Raw genomic sequence first — 25,572 nt, 5'->3', positions numbered from 1 at the left:
GGAGAGTAAAACATTTGTCAAAAAAATTGGCCTATTTTAATTAATAAATATGACCGTTTTTATGTGCGCACCCCATAAAAAAAATAAGCACTGGTGGCCTACACACGTGTAGCTTGTTATTATTATCGGTCAAAGAGCAGCGCTACAGTCAGATGCTCCATGTGTAGCAAGTGAAGTGGGAGATTTCTAATCAATGCAAAATGGAATTCAAATTACAGAATAAAGTTGGCTAAATGAGAAGGAGTAGGCTACAATGATCAACGAACAGGTAGGCTGTTTCATATGAATGGAGTTGTTGTAGAAAAGGACGTCTCAAAATAGCCTCAATTAGCCTTGCTACTTTAGCTAGCTAGCTGGCTAACTTAGCTGGCTACTGTAGCTATCTAGCTTCTTTACAATGATTTTATGCAGTCAAGACAGGCACTACCAGATGGTATGATAGATAACCTATGGCAGCAACAAGTTTGTCTAACTAGCGTGAGTTGGTTTGGCTACTTTCCCTCTCTCCGTGCCACACACAGACTGTCACACACACCTTCCCTTGTTCCCATCTCGCCCCTCCCCGCCCAAGCAGAGCGCAGCGTCACGATAGCAAGTCTCCATTGACGTTTCCTCCCCACCAAAATGTTTTAATATTTAAAACACATGGATTTCGACTATTGGGATATCTGAAAACATATCATGATGTTATTTGAATAGTGAAATCATTTCAAATGCCCATCCCTAACATGTAACCGACACCCTCACAAAGATCAGAGCACATTTCAATGAGGGCTGACCGAAAACAGTCATACAATCAGACAAACTCCCCTTTCATACATTCAAGTGCATCCATACCAAGTACACACATACTGGTAGACAAATGCAATCATGCATGTTTCACACACATAAAAAAAAATAGATTTCAGATCACAGTAACTTACTGTATATCCCACATCCATAATAGGCATGTGAAAAACGCTCACACACACACACTTAACATACCCCTGCAAGCAAACATGTATGCACGCATGTACACACACACTCAATGGGTCATGACGATGGAGTACAGAGAGGAGACATGCTCCATGTCCCGTTAGCAGACAGAGAACAGTCTGTTAATACTGGCCCTGCTCCACACGCACACGTTTTGTTCTTCTATCCTTGTGGGGACCTAAAATTGATTTCCATTCAAAATCCTATTTTCCCTAACCCCTAAACCTAACCTTAACCCATAACCAAAACCCTAAACCTAACTGCTTACCCTAACCCTAATTGTAACCCTGAACCTAACACCTGAGCTTAAAATAGCATTTGTCCTCATATGGAACTTGGGAAATGTCCCCACGAGGGAGAATGTTCCTTGTTTTACTATCCTTGTGGGGACAACACACACACTTACTCACTCAATCAATAGGAAAGGAAAAGAGAGTGCTAGAGAATGATGGAGGGAGAATGACAGCGAGAGAGAGCCTGTTCATTTGTTCTTGGAAACAAACTGCTGTTAAATGATGTATTTGTTCCTTTGCTTTAAGTAAATTCCCTCATTAAAAAACAGCAGCGAACAAATCAGCATGAACCAGAGTGGGAGGAAGTAGGTCACCAGCAACACTCCACTCCCACCACATGCTGGGGAGAGCTCTCTCTCTGTCTCTCTCTAATGGGTAAGTGGCTATACAAGTACATCCAAACACACGTTATACACACTCACATGAGAAATAACCCACATTGGCTCGTATCCACTAACTATCAGACAAAGCCTCAGATTTGAGAAGATATAAGCATGTACTGTACGTAAGCACACAAACAGAAACACACGCACACACATATGCACTTGCACGCACGCACGCACGCACACACACACACGACACACACACACACACACACACACACACACACACAGACTGCAGTTTTAGCAGAACTGGCTAAGCTCTGTCAACAGGTGGAAAACAGCACAATATCGCAGTATAGCGGTGGCAAACGGAAAACAATGCACCCTTTCACTACCCTAATTCTCTAGGGTGTTTGTGTACATTATGTGGTTGTGTTTGTGCATTTTGTGTGGGAGGGTGAAATCTTGTGTGTGTGTATGTGTGCTTGCGTGTGAGCCTGTGTGTGTGCGCTTGTGGGTCTCTATTGAAAAACAAGCTGGTGGATGTTTGCATACAGTATGTGAATGTGTGTATTGCTGTAAGTGTTAGTGTGTGTGCACATTTCCGTGTGTGTGTGTGCACGGATTTGTATGTATGTATACACCATAACCCTGATAGTGACACTCATTCAACAGCTCACCGAGAAACTCACACCAAGATCCCAATCCGTGCCAACATCAGCAATTTTCACATTTTTAAAACCCTGCGCCTGTATCTCATCACTCACAGAGTGGTGAATAAACTATGGTCGGTACAGTCGAGACAGAGACAGGCTAGATTAGCGGCGGCGGACGTATTTTATGCTGACGCCCCTTGGGCGGGTAAACAAGACTGTTGCCAGAAGAGCAGGAGAGACGAGGATATAGGAACTCTTTCATAAGAAACTTGTTTATTTGCTCTGTCTGTTGACTGTACTTAGAGCAGTGAGAAACACGATGGGCCGTTAAACGGTTCCACTGGCTTGATAATGGCTTGCATTTTAGGTATTTTTTGCTGGGTTTCAACATGTTTTACATTTAGAGGGTTGGGGGGTGCGGGGAGGTCACCTAAACTACCTAGCTCAGAACTGTGAAGGACCCACCTGGGTGATGCATGGGACCCATTTTGCACCAGAATGCACTCCACACATTGGCAGCTTGCCACAGTTGGTTGGGAACATTGGGTTATTTTGGTAGCTCTGGGGGTATTTCTAATGCTCAGTTATGCACTGATTTCAGATCCACTCTGTCAACTCTCATCACAACCTGAACAGTTAATTTCCACCCTTAACAATGGATTTATGATAAATTCTCTCTACCCACAGCCATAACCATCTCTATTACGAACATAACAACAAAACTGTCTCCATTCTAGTTCTTAACGCAAAACCACACTCACTTCAACCGTCAAATAGGAGAGGGGATGCTGGTGCCTGAACAAATCATGGCCTTTCACACCCAAAACACTGTAGGAATGATATCCAATCAGATGCCAGAATGACCACAAGCATAAACATACATCGAGAGCAAATACACTACATGGGGACACCCTTTTATACACCCTAATCCTTCAAATTAGTGGATTCGACTATTTCAGCCACACCCATTGCTGACAGGTGTATAAAATCGAGCACACAGCCGTGCAATCTCCATAGACAAACATTGGCAGTAGAATGGCCTTACTGAAGAGCTCAGTGACTTTCAACGTGGCACCGTCATAGGATGCCACCTTTCTAACAAGTCAGTTCGTCAAATTTCTGCCCTGCTAGAGCTGCCCCGGTCAACTGTAAGTGCTGTTATTGTGAAGTGGAAACATCTAAGAGCAATTACGGCTCAGCCGCGAAGGGATAGGCCACACAAGCTCACAGAACGGGACTGCCTAATGCTGAAGCGTGTAAAAATCGCCTGTCCTTGGTTGCAACACTCCCTCCCTACCAACGTCAGCACAATAACTGTTCGTCGGGAGCTTCATGAAATGGGTTTCCATGGCTGAGGAGCCAGCACATATAAGCCTAAGATCACCATGCGCAATGTCAAGCGTGGGCTGGAGTGGTGTAAAGCTCGCCGCCATTGGACTCTGGAGCAGTGGAAACGCGTTCTCTGGAGTGATGAATCACGCTTCACTGGCAGTCCGATGGACGATTCTTGGTTTGGCGGATGCCAGGAGAACGCTACCTGCCCCAATGCATAGTGCCAACTGTAGTTTGGTGGAGGATAAATAATGGTCTGGGGCTGTTTATCATGGTTCGGGCTAGGCCCCTTAGTTCCAGTAAAGGGAAATCTTAACGCTACAGCATACAATTACATTCTAGATGATTCTGTGCTTCCAACTTTGTGGCAACAGTTTGTGGAAGGCCCTTTCCTGTTTCAGCATGACAATGCCCCCGTGCACAAAGCGAGGTCCATACAGAAATGGTTTGTCGAGATCGGTGTGGAAGAACTTGACTGGCCTGTACAGAGCCCTGACCTCAACCCCATCGAACACCTTTGGGATGAATTACTAATGCTCTTGTGGCTGAATGGAAGCAAGTCCCCGCAGCAATGTTCCAACATCTAGTGGAAAGCTGTTATAGCAGCAAAGGGGGGGACTAACTCCATATTAATACCCATGATTTTTGAATTAGATGTTCGACAAGCATGTGTCCACATACTTTTGGCCATGTAAAGTATGTTGCTGGAATGGAGAAACTCATTGTGTGAAATGTTTTGAGATCTTCATAATGCACATCAAATACATTTTGATTTGATTTGATTAAAAGCCATACATTCCATTCCAACGCTATCATCCCCATCTGTCTATATCAGAGAGAACAGAGTATGGCACTTTCTGACCACCAACGCAATTATAATCACAAACCACTAACCTTAATGTAAACCATTTATCCTTCCTTTTACTTTGAAATTATGAACAAACCAACAGATAAATAGTTCATGCACCAGGTCATCTTAATTGACAATATTGCCACTTTCTAGCATGGTTTCTAGCAACAGCCTCAAGTCAAGTCCTGAGAGTAATGTGTACAGAATATGGGTACCGGTATGTTGCAGTTACAGTTGGATTTGATGGAATGTCTTTCAGTGTGACTGACTGACTACTTTTTGAAATACAAACTATAGAAGCTGACACTGAAACTGACCCTGTGTGGGTCTAAGCAATAGAGAAGTTGTTTTCCAACAACACAGTCATGTACAGTGAGAGGAAAAAAGTATTTGATCCCCTGCTGATTTTGTACGTTTGCCCACTGACAAATAAATTATCAGTCTATAATTTTAATGGTAGGTTTATTTGAACAGTGAGAGACAGAATAACAACAAAAAAATCCAGAAAAACACATTTTAATGAGGGAAATAAGTATTTGACCCTCTCTCAATCAGAAAGATTTCTGGCTCCCAGGTGTCTTTTATACAGGTAACGAGCTGAGATTAGGAGCACACTCTTAAAGGGAGTGCTCCTAATCTCAGCTTGTTACCTGTATAAAAGACACCTGTCCACAGAAGCAATCAATCAATCAGATTCCAAACTCTCCACCATGGCCAAGACCAAAGAGCTCTCCAAGGATGTCAGGGACAAGATTGTAGACCTACACAAGGCTGGAATGGGCTACAAGACCATCGCCAAGCAGCTTGGTGAGAAGGTGACAACAGTTGGTGCGATTATTCGCAAATGGAAGAAACACAAAAGAACTGTCAATCTCCCTCGGCCTGGGGCTCCATTCAAGATCTCACCTCGTGGAGTTGCAATGATCATGAGAACGGTGAGGAATCAGCCCAGAGCTACACGGGAGGATCTTGTCAATGATCTCAAGGCAGCTGGGACCATAGTCACCAAGAAAACAATTGGTAACACACTACGCCGTGAAGGACTGAAATCCTGCAGCGCCCGCAAGGTCCCCCTGCTCAAGAAAGCACATATACAGGGCCGTCTGAAGTTTGCCAATGAACATCTGAATGATTCAGAGGAGAACTGGGTGAAAGTGTTGTGGTCAGATGAGACCAAAATGGAGCTCTTTGGTATCAACTCAACTCGCCGTGTTTGGAGGAGGAGGAATGCTGCCTATGACCCCAAGAACACCATCCCCACCATCAAACATGGAGGTGGAAACATTATACTTTGGGGGTGTTTTTCTGCTAAGGGGAAAGGACAACTTCACCGCATCAAAGGGACGATGGACGGGGCCATGTACCGTTAAATCTTGGGTGAGAACCTCCTTCCCTCAGCCAGGGCATTGAAAGTGGGTCATGGATGGATATTCCAGCATGACAATGACCCAAAACACACGGCCAAGGCAACAAAGGAGTGGCTCAAGAAGAAGCACATTAAGGTCCTGGAGTGGCCTAGCCAGTCTCCAGACCTTAATCCCATAGAAAATCTGTGGAGTGTGCTTTTCGAGTTGCCAAACATCAGCCTCCAAACCTTAATGACTTGGAGAAGATCTGCAAAGAGGAGTGGGGCAAAATCCCTCCTGAGATGTGTGCAAACCTGGTGGCCAACTACAAGAAACGTCTGACCTCTGTGATTGCCAACAAGGGTTTTGCCACCAAGTACTAAGTCATGTTTAGCAGAGGGGTCAAATACTTATTTCCCTCATTAAAATGCAAATAAATGTATAACATTTTTGAAATGCGTTTTTCTGGATTTTTTTGTTGTTATTCTGTCTCTCACTGTTCAAATAAACCTACCATTAAAATTATAGACGGATAATTTCTTTGTCAGTGGGCAAACGTACAAAATCAGCAGAGGATCAAATACTTTTTTCCCTCACTGTAGTTCAAGCAACAGTCAATGGCAATGGAATGGTATAGCTAAGATGTGGCCATGTCTTCCTATTGTACTCTCTAACACAAAAACAATACATAATTGTATTATGTAACAGGTCCAGTTATTCCAACCATATTCAATCAATCAAATGTATTTATGAAGCCATTTTTACATCAGCAGATGTCACAAAGTGCTATACAGAAACCCAGCCTAAACCCCCAAACAGCAAGCAATGCAGATGTTGAAGCACAGTGACTAGGAAAAACTCCCTAAAAAGGCAGGAACCTAGGAAGAAACCAATAGAGGAACTAGGCTCTGAGGGGTGGCCAGTCCTCTTCTGGCTGTGCTGGGTGGAGATTATAAAAGTACATGGCCATTAAGGCCAGATTGTTCTTCAAGATGTTCAAATGTTCATAGATGACCAGCAGGGTCAAATAATAATCACAGTGGTTGTAGAGGGTGCAACAGGTCAGTACCTCAGGAGTAAATGTCAGTTGTCTTTTCATAGCCGAGCATTCAGAGGTCGAGACAGCATATTGAGTGTGGGCGTGTGTGCTTGTGCGTGTCTCAATCCCCAGCAAGAATTGTGCCCAGACACACTGTTGAGTAGGTATCTTTACAGAAGCCTAATGTCAATAGGTCTCTCTTGACCCTAACATAAGTCTTTCGACTCTAGAACTGCTATCTTCATGGTCGAAATGGAGCCTTTGTAAAAGTGAACGCTGTTCCCTCTGTAAAAATGAAGGCAGAATTTGTCCTCTAACACTAACTCTCAATCCTTTCTTTCTCTCCTCTCAGGTTTGACTACCAGGAGCTGCTCCACAACTCCACCTTCTGCCTGGTTCCTCGGGGTCGTCGCCTGGGCTCCTTTCGCTTCCTAGAGTCTCTACAGGTAGGATGCCAAATACTGATCTCAATACTCTTGCATGGTCCTAGAAGAATGCCAAATACTGCTCACAATACACTAGCATGGTCCCAGATATGTGATCTGTTTGTGCCGTCTTGCCAACTCCTATGACCAACTCCTGGGACCAAGCTACGAGTACGAATACACCTCTGAACTATCAAGATTATGCGTTGATGTGGATTGTGTTAGCAGTTACAGTATTAGTATCATAGCCACACTCTGACCAACTTTCGTATGAAGATCCTTATGTGCTCTACTAACGTGTACAATTTAAGGTGTTAACCATTATGGTGGTGTTGACTAATTTGCAACAAAAAAAGGGGGGGATTTGGTAAATATAACATTGAAAGGGATTACCTTTCATCAAACTCAGCTTCAATAAAGCATGTAGTTAAAGAAATAATTATATGGGACGAACTGTGTGGAATTACCACCCATGTTGATGTTTTGGTGATGGAGCTGTGTTCATGGTTTTACCTACCAATGAACCTCCCAGACTCTTGTGTTCCCTGGCCCTCTTTCCCCTCTTTCCTTCTCTCTCGCTGAGTCTCTCAATGGTCCGGAAGCTTCCATAGGGGTGCCAGCCTGCCACACTGCTGATCTAAACTGAATAGGCAAATCCACTGAACGCAGGGCTTGGCAGGGAAGCTCACTCTCACACAGCTAACTCATTCCTCCTCGGCACTCACTCCCCCGCTCTCTCCCTCCATCTCTCTTCCCTCTATTCCTCTGTCTCCTTTGCTTTTCCATTCAGGCCAGTCTGAGATTTGTAAGATCTCCTTTTTATTTTCGTGCCAGCCCAAGCCCACAAAAGAACTTGCAATTACCAGTGTGGTAGGAAACTTACTGCCAGCGTTCCAACTCTCGGTACATACACTCCCATGGGGGCACACACACTCACGGACAAATGCCTGAGTACACACACACACACACACACAGACAAATGCCCATGCGCGCACGCACACACACACACACACTCACCCTGATGCTCCTCTCTTCATCTCCCAATGCAAAATACAACAATACACATATGCCCACATGCTGAGCTGCAATGGGATCCAGACAGGGGAATACTTCTTAGTCAGTCCGCTTCACAGCACCATATCTCTGGGGAAGTGGCTCAGGCAAGCCCCAGGCTTCACGTCAGCTCAGGAGGCCTTAGCATCTGGCTTGACCCTGTTACCTGGAGTGTAGCCTAGCGTATCTTAGCGTCGTCAGCATGGCTTCCTTGGTGAGGGCTGGTCTCTGGTGAGGCAACTAGCGGAGCTTCAAACCGCTAGAGGGGGAATCTCAGTCGGAGTCGTCTGATCTCAGTCTGTAGCTGGTTCTGGCTGCTCTCCTGTGATTTAATTAGAAAGGTAAATAAAACCATCAACACCCAGAACCGCAGCTTAGAGAGAGAGATTGAAGGAGGGAGCTGAAAAAAGAAAAGTAGAACAACATCAAAAACCTGGCTGTCAGTAAACAAGGGGATACGGCAACATCAAACTCAGCGTAAAAAAATATTATGTATTATGCCCATCTCTCTCCATTTCTCTCTCCCTCTCGCCATCCTCCCTGTGTAGTGTACTTAATTAGCAGACTAGGGGTCTATTAAATCTGTGTGTGTGATGCAGCAGAAATGTGATCTCTTTTTCTCTAGGGCCCCAAGGGGCTCCTGGGACTGGCAAGATATTAGCTGTGACTCATGCAACCTCCCCAAGAGTGTCACACAAACACACACACACTGCATCATCGATTTCATTATCTGCTCAGACTGCCTTATTGAAGTACCAGCTGCTACTATGGTGGTATGTGTCAGAGACGAAGACTGGAAATCTAGACAACATATTTATATTGAAAAATGGCCTGTCTACCACAAGCAGAGCAGATGAACAACGGTAGCATTTCCACTGACTTTGTCTGCTTGTCACACTGACCCACCCATTTTCCAGATGATAGATTATCTTACGTGTACATCTGCTGAAAACAGAGTATTCAATCTATTCTCTCTCTCGCTCTCTCTAGGCAGCGTGTATTCCAGTGTTGCTTAGTAATGGTTGGGAGCTGCCCTTCTCTGATGTCATCCAGTGGAACCAGGCTGTCATAGAAGGAGATGAGAGATTGCTACTGCAGGTAACACAAACACACACACCTGGAATCAATTATGTTTGAACCCAATTGATACAGGAAATAACCTGACATTCAGCTAGCTAATAACCCCCCCCCCCCAAAAAAAAATAGCATTTTTGAAAGGACATCATGGGACATGTTAGAATCATAGAATTTACAGATTCAAAATGGAATTGACCGCAACAACGTTAGGCCCCGTGTGCACCCATAAACACGTGCGCTCGCATGTACACACACACTCCTCCCCCTCTAACACTCCACGCACACAAACACACACACACGCCTCGTGAGTTTTGAGGGAATAAAGCTGGTGACAGGAGGTTGAATGGGGCCAAGCACATCAGAGAGACAGGAGATCATTGAGAGGTGAATCTCTCTTTCAGATCTAGAGATGAGTTGGAGGAGAGAAAGAGTGAGAGGGAGGAGAGAGAGAGGAGATGGAGAGAGTGAAAGAGGAGGGAGGCCCTTTGCTTCCTCAGGTCCCTATCATTAGAAGAGCTGTTATATGGTAGACTAAGTTCTAGGGGAGTCAACTGGCTATCTGACTGGCCTTTTAACATCACTGTAGAAGATGCAGACTTCCCTACTAGGCTAACTTTAATAATAATCAAATCACATGGCCATTTAGCAGATGTTTTTATCCAAAGTAACTGCCTGTTGTAGACTTACAGGTTAGGTGAGTCTACTGGATATATTTCCTATTTCTTCAGCTAGCTGACACATTCATAGTATTTAGTTTAGGAGAATGAATGGGTTGAATTTGGGCTATTTTCGTTTGGTGCCAGTGGCGCGACCCCTTTTATTTTCCTCTAGTAGAGCGTAGTGTCATCATGTAACATGTAACTTGCCTGAAATGTTGGTTTCAGGTAAATCATGTGAGAAATAAGAGTACTACTTCTGATGGAAGTAGTCTGCGCTATAGACAGAGGTAGGTGAGCTAGGATAGCTGCTGGGCACCTTTCCTGAACCCAAGCTCTCCCTCTGGCAAAACAATACCATTGATAGTGGATTTGACTCTGGCTGGATTTAAATAATGTAGCTAGTGTCTTCCCACTTTCCCTGTCTTCCTCCATAGTAAGGGTTATTGACTGCCAGTTGGTTCAGCCTTGCAGGTAAAAATGTAACATTATACTGTAAGAAAATGTTATTATTTTACCAGGCAGTGTAGAGAGCAGTGTCATTCTATGAAGTACATTTCATTCAGCAACATTCTGATTGTTTTATCCTGTTGAATACATGATTGACCTTGCCTGCTATGCTCTTCCTTTTCTATCTCACGCACCCTTGCTCTCTCCCTCAACTTCCACCCTCTCTCCCTCGTCTTCCTCTCTCTCCCAGGTCCCGTCTACGGTGCGTGCGGTGGGAAATGAGCGGGTCCTAGCTCTGAGGCAGCGGACCCAGATGCTGTGGGAGGCCTACTTCTCCTCCGTAGACAAGATAGTCCTCACCACACTGGAGGTAGGTGATAAGGAGTCCTGTTCATTAGGCACCAAATGGGAGAAAACGGACTGAAACAGTACCTGGACATTGTCCAATAAGAAATGCTTGTTTTTGTTTTCTGTGGCAATTATATTTTGCTGCGATGTGCTCTAATGAACACGTATTGGATTGGATGTTTTGTTCTTATACTGACACTAGCTGGTCAAAGTGAGCAAGTGCATGTACTTAAGATTGCTGCGTTTGTATTCTTGATGTGATTACTTCAGTTTTACACACACAAAGTTGGCCAGCCCATATGGACATAGATAATTAAGGTTTGAACATATGGGTACATCAGGGCGTTCTAACATATTAACATACAGTAGCTCCCCTTAAACCTTCTCACCTTGTCATCGCGCTCTCTCTCTCAGATAATCAAGGACCGGGTGTTCTCCCACGTCTCCAGAAATAAGTACATGTGGAACTCCTTACCAGGAGGCCTGCTTGTCCTGCCAGAGTACTCCACTCACTTGGCCCACTTCCCCTTCTACTACCTGAGCCTAGGTAGGAACCAGACCGTACTGGACCGGTTCCGACTAGTTCAGACCTACCTGACTAGACTGGCTCATCCTTATAATTATATCTCATCTATAGGGTCTCCTCTGATAAAACAAAAATTGATATTTCATAAAGTTTATAATAAATAGTATATAAAGCAAATCTAATATTTGGCTCCTACAGTAAATATGTTACTACTTTCATATATGCAACAATGTACAAGGTAGATAGTAAAAGTAGAAACTCCTCGTTCCTTCCTGCAGGGGTCAGTCCAGGTCAAGAGTTCACCGCCATCATCCATGCCGTCTCCCCATTGGTCTCCCAGTCTCAGCCAATCATGAAGCTGCTTCAGGTGGTCTCCAAGTCCAAATACTGTACACAGGTGAGTGTGTTTTTAGCGTGTTGGTGAATAAGAGGTCATAGGTAACAAATGGACAACTCTACATTGCTTCATTAAGCCTAATAACCCTTATGCTTATTGTGTCACACACTATTCCCTCCACCTCTAGATCATCATCCTGTGGAACAGTGAGAAGCCGCCGCCCCACAGGAGTAAATGGCCCCCCATGCCTGTCCCCCTCACTGTGACAGACGGCAGGAGGAAGGTGAGTGACAATGACGTCACCAAAACCCAAGTCAGGCCACGGGAGAGGCAGAATGATACACTGTCTGCCTCTCTCTGTGCCTCTCTCTGTCTGTCTACCCCGCCCTCTAACCACAAAACAGAGTGAATCTATGGGAGTAAAATCCTTCCTTTTTCACTGCTTGTCATTCACACATCCGTGACATTGACTCATCCTCTCTCTCCCCATACCACAGACCTCAGTGGAGCGGACAGTGTCCCTGTCATTCCTTCATTTTCCCACACATAAACCAACCACTGTCAACCTTAATAAGGAATGGAAATGATTATCTCTCTCTCGATCCCCCTTCTCCAGACGAGCAGTCGTTTCCTGCCCAACGTGGCCATAGAGACAGAGGCAGTGCTGAGTCTGGATGAAGATACAGTCCTGCTGACCAGTGAGGTATGACCTTCCTAAACAACTACACACTGTGGTAGAAAACACACACCCACTTTACCCATCTAACTGTACTCACTCTTCCCGCAGGTGAACTTTGCCTTCTTGGTGTGGAGGAGTTTTCCTGAGCGCATCGTGGGCTACCCCCCCAGGAGTCACTTCTGGGACCCAGTGAAGCATGCGTGGGGGTACACCTCCAAGTGGACTAACGAGTACTCCATCGTTCTGACGGGAGCAGCCTTCTACCACAGGTAGAACGGACCTCCCCATTCAAGTTAACCAGTCAAATTGCCAGGGTTAGAGGTTCCAAGCCCTTTCTATGGATTCTATTTCTATGACTAACATCATGCACAACTGAGCAGTTGCTCTACTGACACACAATAGAAAAACATAGTAAACAAACGAAGATCATTAAACAGATGGTCTATGAGCTGTGGCCACTTACATTTTGCCCTTAGAAGAATGTATTACCAGGCTTAATGTACAGTTCAATATCAATATTCCAACCAACAAGATCTGACAAGTAGATACATTGTGCACATCAACTATTTATTTGCCATTTTAGTGATCACTTTGCTATCTCTCACCCTTCCATTTCCTCTCCATCAGGTACTATCACTACCTGTTCTCCCACTACCTGCCCCCCTCACTGCGGGCACTGGTGGACCGCACCTCCAACTGTGAGGACATCCTCATGAACTTCCTGGTTTCCTCCGTCACCCACCTGCCGCCAATCAAAGTGGCCCAGAGGAAGCAGTACAAGGAGCTGCCCAGCTCACAGGTGAGGCGACACCCATCAATGGTGAATTTGACCAATGAGCTGCCCAGCCCACAGGTGAGGCCACTCCCATCAGTTGGATGTCTGACCAATTAGTTATTTATTGCTGTAGTCGTGATACTGTATATAAAGCATAACATTTGTTGTCTTGGTGTCCAAAAAAGTTTGTTACATTTAATTTGTTTTCTTAAATTTAAAGATCAACCAATAGCAGAATGAATAGATAGACAGCTTATTAACAAGGGTTAGACAGAGTTCAACCTGTTATAGATATATTTTTACACAACAATAATCATTCAATCCTTCTCTGCACCCTCGCCAGTCTGTTATTGCTGCGAGAATACACAATAATAATCAAGTGCAAAACTTTCTGTTCAAATGACCCCGGCTGAAAGTCAGCCCATTGAACAACCTCAACAAAACCTGTAAACATCTGCTGCCTATAATTGACAATGGCTGATAAGAATGACAACTCCTTTTTACCTAACAATACCTTGCTCCGGTTTATTTTAGTGAAGATGAGATTATCCCAGACCGTGTATGTCACAGTCACAGTATCTCGCCCTACTCTGTCAGATTGGAGAGAACAACCCTATCTGTATCAGACGTGAGATCAATTAGCCATCGTAATTTTAACAGTTCCCTAGTTTTCTGACAGGAAATATACTTTACATCAGCCATACATCTTTATCAGCCTATAGATAAGATTGAGGAATCTCGACACCAGTAATTGTCTACAGTATACATTCCCACGGTATACAGAGAACCATAATTCCATTTGTACATCCCGTCTGTACATTGGCGTTATGTGCAACAGTGTGTACGACGATCTTGGTTTCAAACTCACCCTCTTCTCTCTCCACATCCTCTTTTCCTCTCGTCCTTCTAGGGTACGAAGATGAGCGCTCCGTGGGCCAACCCAGAGCACTTTACCCAGAGACAGGAGTGTGTGAACAGCTTTGCCAGATGGTTCGGCTACATGCCCCTGGTCCACTCCCAGTTCCGCCTGGACCCCCTGCTCTTCAAGGACCAGGTGTCTGTCCTGCGCAAGAAGTACAAGGACCTGGAACGTGCCTGACGGGGACCGACAGACTGAGAGGGAAACACTGTGTGGAGGCCTGGTCTGGTGGTTCAATGTAGAAAGACAGACATGGGTGGACTGATCTGATGATAAAAGAAATAGGAAGGGGACCTAAAGCTAAGAGAGACTCCGCCTCCAGGGGTCTGAGACAACGGGCTATTGGAGGAGATAACATATGGAGGAGGCCTTATGTCCCCTGTGATTGGTTCTCCATTGATAATGGATGGGTGAATGAACACTTGTTGAAGATGTCACTCACTCCCATTGCTGTTTGAATGGAGAGGAACAGTATTTCATATCGAAGGAAGGCGCCAAGAGGACAGTTAATGGTGCAGTGCACTCCAGCACATCTGCGAGTTGGGAATGTCGCAAAGCGATTGGTTCATTTCACATCACGTAAGTCGCTCTGGATAAGAGCGTCTGCTAAATGACGTAAATGTAAATGTAACTAAGACCAATAAAAACAGTGCAAACGGTGGTATTCAACGCAGATGTAGACTTTTGACATCACAAAGCATTACTTCAACTGCATTCACCAGACCCTTAAAAGTATAAAAGGCAAAGCAAACATCTCACAAAAATCTGTGTTTTTACAATGTATTTATTTTGTAGAAAAAGACTCAGTAACCTATTGCTTGTGCTTTCTCTGAGATCCTGCACAGTGTACAAAAATAGATTCACACGCATGATACTTCCGACTCCTCAGCAGTCGGCATGCAAGGTCCTCAACCCTTAAGGTAAGCAGGTGTGTTGCCCAGCACTTAGGAAGCTAACCTCATTAATGATGCTAAGACACACACATACCTGAGATAAATAGCTGCCATGGGCTAAGTTGTGATGAGATACCATTGTCTTCAACTCAGTTCACAGGTGACACTCACTAGTGTTGGTACACAAAGAATAAGGGCAGATGTTAAGCACTGACACTAGATCAGCCCTTTGGGCACTGAGTGGAATTCATAACACTGAATTAAAGTTTATTTAGCTGGTCCTGGGTCAGTGCTTACCACCCAAAAAAAGGCAGGAAATTCACCTGAGGCTTTGCAAGTCTGAACTCATATTGACAGTACAAAACATATGTAGTAAAAACATTTTAAAGTAAAGTCAGTTCATTCAATGTCTCTGAAAGCACCATACTGTAAAGGTAGATCACCCAAAGCTTCCAGCGGTCTGTCTCACACCAGCACAACAATGGTTGGAGGTACTAGGGCCTAGAGTTTTCTTGGTCAGTAATAATTAATGGCCCCTAGTGGGAGGGCATCGTGAAGTGCAGTGAGGGAGGGGGTGAGTTCATCTGTGATGTCATTTCCTGAGTGTCAGCATGGCGTTGACGTCCCATAACAGGTTCCTCATCTGGTCCATCAGAATCTTCATCTCCTGGTTTTTCTGCCTCACCTTCTGTGGGAGGGACCATGACACAGAACCCAATCAGAATCAAGGAAATGTACTGTCACTGTACTAACTATTGGTTGTCATCCAAGAAACAATATTGAATCAGTGACGTACAGAGGAAGTGGACACATCACAAACCTCCAGCACTTCTTGTCTCTCCTGGTTTACAGCCAGACTGCAGGGATCCACTCTCACAGGGGCTATCTCCTCTCCTACATATGGCACCAGCTGGAAAGAAAATGTATTATACACTAAGTTTATCACATCATTGGCACGCATCGAAACAACTGCAGGACAAGTAATATACTGTCAAAGGTGACAAAGTACAGATAGACAGAAAAAAAGGTAGAGCTTGTGTATAGACAGAAAGACAAACGTGCCTGACTCACACTAGAGGGCAGACCCGAATCGTACTGGCTAGGATATTTAATTTTTTACATGATCCATTCCAGCAACTATGGTGAATGCATAACCAAGCCAGCCCAGTACAGCTTGGATAGGCTCAGTAGAGCGATTTTGTACATAGACAGACAGATTTAATTGAGCCCTACCTCTGAGGGTTCTTCCTGCAGGTCAGAGGTCATCTCCACACAGCGCTCGTAGAGGAGGCGGAGCTTGCGGAAGAGCAGGGCCAGCTGACGGAGGTGCTCCTGGAGTTTCCCAAAGCGGTCCTGATACACAGCCTGGCTCTGGGTCACCCCGTTAGGCAGCTGACAGACGGGGGGAAAGAGCAGGAATAACCACAGAATGAGGCTAATAGTATATTGTATGTACAGTGCATTCGGAATGTATTCAGACCTCGACTTTTTCCACATTTTGTTACGTTACAGCCTTATTCTAAAATGGATTCAATAGAAATTCCTCAATCTACACACAATACCCCATAATGACAAAGCGAAAACAGGTTTTTAGAACTGCTTGCAAATGTATTTTTAAAAAAAAATGTAAATACCTTATTTACATAAGTATTCAGACCTACGGCTGTTGCGGTGACCGTATTACTGCCACACCGGTGGTCACGCATCATGAAGGCAGTCAAATTCCAGGTGACCGTTTAGTCACGGTAATTAGGCTTCTCCAAGCTCTGATGCTGCTGATGGTCATTAGTAGCCTACCAAACTTGCTAATTGCCTGGTACTCAGCAGTTGGAGAGACAGCATTGTCCCTCTAATCACTCTGACATCAATGCAAATGTTTTCGAAAATCTAATCAAACACTTCATGAGAGCACATGAGCTCATGTATGAAATTGTGCAAGAAAACTGAGTGATGGACTCTTATTAAAAAGAGGAGGATCCCATCAGCTTTCTATAGGCTAGGCCTACTATATTTATTTCTCAACTTTCCTAATATTAAGCACATTGCTTATCTTTACAACAGGTGCATAGCCTACCTGGCTGGTATGAAAATGAACCACAGGAAAAGCGTCCTCCATTCGCTATTTAAGTGCAGAGATTAAATGTATTTTTTCCCCTGTCCCTGTTTCGATACCGGTTCATGATAATGGTCCATTCTAAATCAAAACGAATTTCACACATATTATTTAGTATATGTAAAGACAAGATTAAATCAAGAATAGTCTGATGGGTGACAATATTAGCTTAGCACTTGTGAATGATGCCCAGCATAAGAAACGATGCCTTTTTTTATCATACACCTAATGTAGCCTAACCTATATGTTTTAATAAGGTTTGTATCACAACTAAAGTGGCCAAATAACTTCTTAAAATTAAGCACATTAATCCGCTTTACAAGGGGTGTAGAGCCTAACTGGCATACATAATCAGCACGTGCGTTTCAAGTTTGGGGAAAATAATTTTCACCAAAGAAATGCACCTTTATCATAAAAGCATTACATGCATAATCGCATTTGTGGTCACTTTTGATAATGGGGTTTTCCTGCTAATGGAACATTCACGCTTATAGCCTACTGCTGTGTGCGCATTGCTGCGCTTATAATGTGAAGAAATAGCCTAATAGTTTATCAACATTTTAAGCTAAACATTCTGATCTGTTGCGTCAGCCTCATTACGTAAAAAAGGTTTTTTGATGATAGTGGTTGTATTATTTTGGGATCTATCGCATCCCACAATTGTCCCAGACTATGTTTGGAATATTTGCTTTGGCTGTTCGTTAGGCCTACTCATCTTGTTGGCTGACGAAAAGTAAATGTGGACAGTTCTTCCAATATCTTCAATATGCACCTCGGCATTGGATAAGGAAGCGCGCAGTTGCCTCCCTGATGCGTCTGTCTTCACTTGTAGCCTGTGAGAAAGACCAGATCACAAAATGAGAGCCGTGTGAGTGAGAAGTGCTTCGGAGCAGGCAGCACTCAGGGAGAAGGGCTGCAAAAGGCATGGATTTTTATAGGGTGCATTATGGCCACACAAAGGGGATGCCGCTGGGAAATTCGATATGGCCACACAAAGGGGATGCCGCCGGGAGATTCGTGGCATTATCAAGTGCTTCTCAAATTGTGAATGAGAGACTGACGAAGTGTGTACAGCCTGCACAAAAAACAAAGCAGAGCTCATGCCTTTCAAGCAACTTTTTTCTAATCATAATTAGTCGCATCATGCAGCCTTACAATGTATTAAAAATCTAAACATATAGCCCAACATTTGTAGAACAACTAAAGTTACATAAATAACTCTAAATTAAGCATATAGGAGTACCTATTTCTTTGTTAACCGTTCAACACAGAATAACCGCCGCATGTGCGCACTCCCTCAAATCATTTGGAGAAAATATCCTTTCTATAATAATGGATTTATTGTGAAGGTGTAGGTTATTACATGGATTTATTAGACTTTTTTAAATGTAGATGTTCCAAAGGTCTGCATCAGTGGCTTGTAGGCTGTGTGTGGAAGCCAGGAGATGCTAAATGTGTTTGTTAATTAACGGTCAATTACCGTGAGACCGACAGTTATTTGCTTGACAATCACCGGCTGACGAAATTTCGTGACCGCCACAGCCCTATTCAGACCCTTCGCTATGAGACTTGAAATTGAGCTCAGGTGCATCCTGTTTCCATTGATCATCCTTTAGATGTTTCTACAACTTGATTGGAGTCTACCTGTGATAAATTCAATTGATTGGACATGATTTGGAAAGGCACACACCTGTCTATATAAGGTCCCACAGTTGATAGTGAATGTCAGCCAAAAACCAAGCCATGATTTCGAAGGAATTGTCCGTAGAGATCCGAGACGGGATTGTGTCGAGGCACAGATCTGGGGAAGGGTACCAAAACATTTCTGCAGCATTGAAGGTCCCCAAGAACACAGTGGCCTCCATCATTCTTAAATGGAAGAAGTTTGGAACCACCAAGACTCTTCCTAGAGCTGACCGCCTGGCCAAACTGAGCAATCGGGGGAGAAGGGCCTTGTTCAGGGAGGTGACCAAGAACCCGATGGTCATTCTGACAGAGCTTCAGATTTCCTCTGTGTAGATGGGAGAACCTTCCAGAAGGACAACCATCTCTGTGGCACTCCACCAATCAGGCCTTTATGGTAGAGTGGCAAGACGGAAGCCACTCCTCAGTAAAAGGCACATGACAGCCCGCTTGGAGATTGCCAAAAGGCACCTAAAGGACTCTCAGACCATGAGAAACAAGATTCTCTGGTCTGATGAAACCAAGATTGAACTCTCTAGCCTGAATGCGAAGCGTCAGCTCTGGAGGAAAACTGGCACCATCCCTACAGTGAAGCATGGTGGCGGCAGTATCATGCTGTGGGGATGTTTTTCAGCGGCAGGGACTGGGAGAAAACCTGCTCCAGAGCACTCAAGACCTCAGACTGGGGCGAAGGTTCACCTTCCAACAGGACAACGACCCTAAGCACACAGCCAAGACAATGCAGGAGTTGCTTCGGGACAAGTCTCTGAATGTCCTTGAGAGGCCCAGCCAGACCCCGGACTTGAACCCGATTTAACATCTCTGGAGAGACCTGAAAATAGCTGGGCAGCGACATTCCCCATCCAACCTGACAAAGCTTGAGAGGATCTGCAGAGAAGAATGGGAGAAACTCCCCAAATACAGGTGCCAAGCTTGTAGCGTCATACCCAAATTAGACTCAAGGCTGTAATCGCTGCCAAAGGTGCTTCAACAAAGTACTGAGTAAAAGGTCTGAATACTTATGTAAATGTGATATTTCCGTTTTATTTTTTATAAATTAGCAAAAATTTATAAAAACCTGTTTTTGCTTTGTCATTATGGGGAATTGTGTGTATATTGATGAGGGGGGAAAAACAATTTAATCCATATTAGAATAAGGCTGTAACGTAACAAATTGTTGAACAAGTCAAGGGGTTTGAATACTTTCCGAATGCACTGTATACTATAAACAGTATTATATTGAATATCTATGGGGGACACGCTCAATGAGACTGACAGACAGCACATCATTCTTTAATTAACCCCCCATGTGATGCGAAGGCATAATGTATAAAATGAATGTGTCCAACCTTTGGGGAAACACTGGCATTACCTGTGTGGCTCGTGTGATCTGGAAGATCTCCATGGTGCGTGTGACGATGTCCTGGACGGTCTCCTGGCCGATGCGACAGAGGAACACAGGGGAGATCTCTCTCAGGGCTCCCTGAGGGAGCATAGGGGGCTGGCCGGGGCCTGAGCCAGAGCCTGGGAGCAGGTGGGACTGCTGCTGCTGGGGGAGCATACCAGCCAGACCAGGCCCCTTTTGAGGTAAGGGTGTAGCCATATGGGACCTAGGGAGGGGAAGAGGGACGCAAAGGGGAGGAAGGGAATGGGGAGGGAGTACAAAGGGTGAGAGGGGGGTCTGGCACAATGGAGTACACAGGTAAGCAAGCACTCATAGGCAATTTGCACAAGCTTTTATCAAATATTAAAACCAAAGTGATACTGCTTTACTTAAAGGATTTGTTCAACCAAGGTAAAGATATTTGAGGGAGGCATTAACCCGTGTGGCTCAGTTGGTAGAGCATGGCGCTTGCAACGCCAGGGTTGTGGGTTTGATTCCCATGGGGGACCAGTACAAAATGTATGAAACTGCACTGTAGTGTAAGTCGCTCTGGATAAGTGTGGTCTGCTATATGACTACGGGTGTTTTCACACTCGGTCCCTTTCAGACAATTTTTGTGAACTCAGTGCGATTTGCTTAATGTTTTGTGCAGTGTGAACACTCCAAAAGGAACTCAGACCCCTCAAAAGAGACGCAAATGCGAACCGAACTGAGACCATCTCGAGAGGTGGTCTGAATTCGGTTCGCTTGAATTCAGCAGTTCGGTTCCCTTTTTTAGGGCAATGAGAACACAAAGCTCCCCAGGTTCGCTTGTCATTATTCCCGCACCACACACTAGACTACTGCAACACTGTTTCCCCTGCCATAGCACCTCACATTGCTGCCACAAAAGAGAAAATTATGATGTGCAGAATAGTTTTTTTTAAATTGCAGTTTTTGCATATTGATTAGTGATTGTCAAGGATATTCTAAAATATGTGTGGAGTTTTTAGTTCAGATTATTTGTTAGCAATATGTGATCTATAGGCTAAGAGAGCTTCATAAGCTGTTTATTCGATTGTGGGGTTTGAATAGTGTGAGAAGAAGACAAAGTATTTGGTGCAAATCACAACATAGGGTACAAAATCCATTCTAGCTCTTAAAGGGGCAGTAGCCTACACTTGGTGTACAATTTTTCAATTACAGCATTATTTAATCTGCAGTTATTCTGCTATTTATTCTGTTAACATGTAAATATTATTGGTAAAAGTATCTTCTGATTACAATTATTATGTCTCATCTTTTAACTAAATGCAATTGATTAGCTTTCAAAATGTAAGTAGATATATGGTATATCTAGCTGTCCGATAACACATTCTGATGGAATGGCTTGTCCTGCACTTTGTAAAAATCCACAGTGCATTGAGTGAATGTTGGAAAAATATATTGGTTCCTTTCGAAACATAGCAATGTGAATGCTAAAATGACTCGGATCACAAAATAGGTGAAGTGAACTGGCAAGAGTTGAGTCCTCATTCAAAGGCAAGGGCAGTGTGAATACAAAGAGAACTGAGTTCTTTAGCTTCTTCTTTTTTTTTTTTTTTTTTTACATTTACAGAGTTTACTTTAAAGAGGACTATATGTGAAAACACACTAAAATGTAAATATAATAAACAGCACCCTTGTTATGCTAGCTACCAATTAGCTAGCCCAATAATGGATTAAAGGAGCCTATTGTTACTCTTTATAGTCCAAGACCTTACATGTTCTGTTTAAAGGAGAATTGTCTCAAAGCCAAAACAGCCAAACAAACACTCCATCTACACGTGAATCGACTCAATTGCGGTATGGTTCTAGAAACATAAATCCCTGTACTTTCATATCACATCAAAATAATCTCACACATTCAAAATACACACTTACTGTACACCGTTTTAACCTTTTTTAATGGCGTGCTTGGGGGGGGGGTCATTAAGGAACCAATGAAATGCTCGATGAGGAACGCCCCGAACTGCAGTCAGTTGCACACTATTGAGAACTGAGAGTCCCGAACAAGGGCTACTAAGCTAACTAGTTATTCACGAAACGTGGCGATGCCGTAAATTGTGTATCAAAGTCTGATTTAGCGTAACTAGCTAAATAAATAGAAACGTGTGTAAATTATTTGCATACCAAAGAAAATCATGAACTGTCTAGACATGGATAGCGTCGAGTCCATAGCAAAATAAAACAAGCTCAGTGACTGTTAGCCATAGCTAGCTAGTTAACGCGTTAGCTTGCTAAATAATTAATGAAATACTATGAAGCAAGTTAGTGAAATAAAAACACATCAACTTACAGTGTAAAGTGGTGTCCTTACAATTATCAACTGTGATTTATCGTAGCTACGTGTCTGGTTTATTTGTAAATGTGTTGTTTCGACTCAACACTGACTCTTTCAAACAAGACAACCGCGTTAGCTTTTCTAAAACGTCACTTCCTGCTTCTAGGGGACTGCAGTAGTACATTTATCCACTAGGGGTTAGTAAAAGCATAGAGAACAATGGTAGGAGGGACAGTGCATATTTTGAGTTTGAGGCAAGGCATAATAAATCACAATTCCCAGGCTCAGAATTGTCCTACAAATGATGATGTGTCATCTCATTCAATAAGATAGTGGAATAAAGACATATACACTCTTTTAAATTCAGCAGCACTATCCATAAATAAAATGTTTTGTTATAAATAAAATAAAATGTTATAGCAATGTTTAGCCAACTCACGCTAGATGTGTGCAGATAGTCTATTGAGTGAAGATATTGATTACTTTTGATAAATAACTATGGAGAACCTTTGTAACCTTAACCTTTTGTACAAGATGAGTTTAAGTGCCTTAAACCTTTACTCCACACACATACAAAGACACATACAAAGCTCTCCCTCGCCCTCCATTTGACAAATCTGACCATAATTCTAGCCTCCTGATTCCTGCTTACAAGCAAAAAAAACTAAAGCAGGAAGTACCAGTGACTCGCTCAATACGGAGCTACACTACAGGACCGTTTTGCTAGCACAGACTGGAATATGTCCCGTGATTTATCCAATGGCATTGAGGAGTATACCACCTCAGTCACCGGCTTCATCAATAAGTGCATCGACGATGACGTCCCCACAGTGACCGTACGTACATATCCCAACCAGAAGCCATGGATTACAGGCAACATCTGCACCGAGCTAAAGGCTAGAGCTGCCGCTTTCAAGGAGCGGGACACTAATATGGACGCTTATAGGAAATCCCGCTATGCCTTCAGACAAACCATCAAACAGGCAAAGTGTCAATACAGAACTAAGATTGAATCCTACTATACCGGCTCTGATGCTCATCGGATGTGGCAGGACTTGCAAACAATTACGGACTACAAAGGGTAATCCAGCCGTGAGCTGCCCAGTGACGCGGGCCGACCAGACGAGCTAAATGCCTTTTATGCTCATTTCGAGGCAAGCAACACGGAAGCATGCATGAGAGCACCAGCTGTTCCGGATGACTGTGTGATCATGCTTTCCTTAGCCGATGTAAGCAAGACCTTTAAACAGTTCAACATTCACAAGGCCGCGGATTACCAGGGCGTGTACTCAGAGCATGCGCGGACCAACTGGCAAGTGTCTTCACTGACATTTTCAACCTCTCCCTGACCTAGTCTGTAATACCTACATGTTTCAAGCAGACCACTATAGTCCCTGTGCCCAAGAATGCAAAGGTAAACTGCCTAAATGGCTACCGCCCTGTAGCACTCACGTCAACACCATCATCCCGGAACCCTAGACCCACTCCAATTCGCATACCGCCCTAACAGATCCACAGATGACGCAATCTCAATCGCACTCCACACTGCCCTTTCCCACCTGGACATAAGGAACACCTATGTCAGAATGATGTTCATTGACTACAGCTCAGCGTTCAACACCATAGTGCCCACAAAGCTCATCACTAAGCTAAGGACCCTGGGACTAAACACCTCCCTCTGCAACTGGATCCTGGACTTCCTGACGGGCCACCCCCAGGTGGTAAGGGTAGGCAACAACACATCTGCCACGCAGATCCTCAACACCGGGGCCCCTCAGGGGTCCGTGCTTAGTCCCCTCCTGTATTCCATGTTCACCCACGACTGCGTGGCCAAGCACGACTCCAACACCATCATTAAGTTTGCTGATGACACAACAGTGGTAGGATTGATCACCGACAGTGATGAGACAGCCTATAGGGAGGAGGTAAGAGACCTGGCAGTTTGGTGCCAGGACAACAACTTCTCCCTCAGTGTGAGCAAGACAAAGGAGATGATCATGGACTACAGGAAAAGGTGGGCCAAACAGGCCCCCATTAACATCGACGGGGCTGTAGTGGAGTGGGTCTAGAGTTTCAAGTTCCTTGGTGTCCACATCACTAACAAACTATCACCACCTGGTATGGCAACTGGTCGGCATCTGTCCATTATGGCGCTACAGAGGGTAGTGCGTACGGCTTCGTGCCATCCAGGACCTATATACTAGGCGGTGTCAGAGGAAAGCCCAAAAAATTGTCAAAGAATCCAGTCACCCAAGTCATAGACTGTTCTCTCTGCTACCGCATGGCAAGTGGTACCGGAGCGCCAAGTCTAGGTCTAAAAGGTTCCTTAACAGCTTCTACCCCCAAGCCATAAGACTGCTGAACAATCAATCAAATGACCACCTGGCCTATTTACATTGACCCCCTCCCCCCTTTGTTTTTACACTGCTGCTACTCGCTGTTTATTTTCCATGCATAGTCACTTTACCCCTACCTACATGTACAAATTACCTCGACTAACCTGTACCGCCGCATATTGACTCGGTACCGGTGCCCCCTGTATATAGCATCGTTATTGTTATGTAATTTTATTGTGTTACTTTTTATTTAATTTTTTACTGAACTCTATTTCTTGAACTGCATTGTTGGTTAAGGGCTTGTAAGTAAGCATTTCACGGTAAGGTCTAAGCCTGTTGTATTCGGCGCATTTGACAAATAACATTTGATTTTGATTTGAAACTTCAGACACAGTGTAGCACGGGTGGGTGTTACACTTCAGTAGTGGACTATCCAGCCTACCTACAGAGGAGAAGGAGGAGACAATGAACGAGGTGCCTGATGAAGAGCTCCGGGCCTGTATAAGTAACTGACTGACGCTGCTCCCTCTCTGTGCCATCGAAGTTCCCTCTGCTTAAGCTACTGCCTAGCCTTTCTGAACTGCCTGGCTGAACAACACCTTATCATCTAAAGCTGTGGAAGACCATCGCCCAAGACCTGCCTTCTTCTTCATGTGGCTTTCCGGCAGACTAGACGCTGTGTTGTGTATTGCTGCCTTTCGCAGCAATACACAATTTTTTTTTTGCCGGATTACACATTTTGGTCACAAAAAAAAATGGAAAAGGGGAATGGGAAAGACTCAAATTGCACCACCATCTAACC

At 44.2% G+C, this 25,572-nt stretch overlaps 2 protein-coding genes across 5 annotated transcripts in view; one reads left to right on the top strand and one right to left on the bottom strand.

Annotated features, from left to right (window-relative positions):
- ext1c (exostoses (multiple) 1c) overlaps nucleotides 1-14,728 on the top strand; it is a 67,337-nt gene extending 52,609 nt beyond the window's left edge. For all 3 annotated transcript variants that reach the window (XM_045226318.1, XM_045226317.1, XM_045226316.1), the window contains exons 3-12: nucleotides 7,167-7,260; nucleotides 9,283-9,390; nucleotides 10,726-10,845; nucleotides 11,238-11,370; nucleotides 11,628-11,746; nucleotides 11,874-11,969; nucleotides 12,303-12,389; nucleotides 12,474-12,634; nucleotides 12,993-13,164; nucleotides 14,051-14,728. In XM_045226318.1, coding sequence (XP_045082253.1) covers nucleotides 7,167-7,260; nucleotides 9,283-9,390; nucleotides 10,726-10,845; nucleotides 11,238-11,370; nucleotides 11,628-11,746; nucleotides 11,874-11,969; nucleotides 12,303-12,389; nucleotides 12,474-12,634; nucleotides 12,993-13,164; nucleotides 14,051-14,239 — 1,279 coding nt within the window. In that variant the 3' untranslated portion in view covers nucleotides 14,240-14,728. The remainder of the gene's footprint in view (nucleotides 1-7,166; nucleotides 7,261-9,282; nucleotides 9,391-10,725; nucleotides 10,846-11,237; nucleotides 11,371-11,627; nucleotides 11,747-11,873; nucleotides 11,970-12,302; nucleotides 12,390-12,473; nucleotides 12,635-12,992; nucleotides 13,165-14,050) is intronic.
- A 97-nt stretch (nucleotides 14,729-14,825) lies between these two features.
- On the bottom strand, nucleotides 14,826-22,579 carry zgc:114119 (Mediator of RNA polymerase II transcription subunit 30-like). Of its 2 annotated transcripts, none has more exons than XM_041902999.1 (5): nucleotides 22,450-22,579; nucleotides 20,121-20,429; nucleotides 16,186-16,344; nucleotides 15,773-15,862; nucleotides 14,826-15,640 (listed from the first exon to the last, which is right to left on the bottom strand). In XM_041902999.1, exons 2-5 carry the CDS (start codon nucleotides 20,349-20,351, stop codon nucleotides 15,545-15,547), a joined length of 576 nt encoding a protein of 191 aa, XP_041758933.1. In that variant the 5' UTR covers nucleotides 20,352-20,429; nucleotides 22,450-22,579; the 3' UTR covers nucleotides 14,826-15,544. The 2 variants fall into 2 exon arrangements, with proteins under 2 accessions (XP_041758933.1, XP_041758932.1); XM_041902998.1 differs by having other exon boundaries at nucleotides 20,121-20,358.
- Nucleotides 22,580-25,572: the final 2,993 nt, after the last annotated feature.

The sequence above is a fragment of the Coregonus clupeaformis genome, chromosome 17 (assembly GCF_020615455.1).
Source record: "Coregonus clupeaformis isolate EN_2021a chromosome 17, ASM2061545v1, whole genome shotgun sequence".
Lineage (NCBI taxonomy): Eukaryota > Metazoa > Chordata > Actinopteri > Salmoniformes > Salmonidae > Coregonus > Coregonus clupeaformis.
The sequence above is the reverse complement of the archived record's forward strand: the minus strand, read 5'-3'. Positions and strand labels throughout refer to the sequence as shown.

Excerpts from the sequence above, each read along its gene's own strand:
- zgc:114119 (XM_041902999.1), bottom strand. The coding sequence starts at position 20,351 with ATGGCTACACCCTTACCTCAAAAGGGGCCTGGTCTGGCTGGTATGCTC. Across the intron at positions 15,863-16,185 it reads TGCAGGAAGAACCCTCAGAG|CTGGTGCCATATGTAGGAGA; the intron begins GTAGGGCTCAAT and ends TTTTCTTTCCAG. Across the intron at positions 15,641-15,772 it reads AGAGACAAGAAGTGCTGGAG|AAGGTGAGGCAGAAAAACCA; the intron begins GTTTGTGATGTG and ends TCCCTCCCACAG.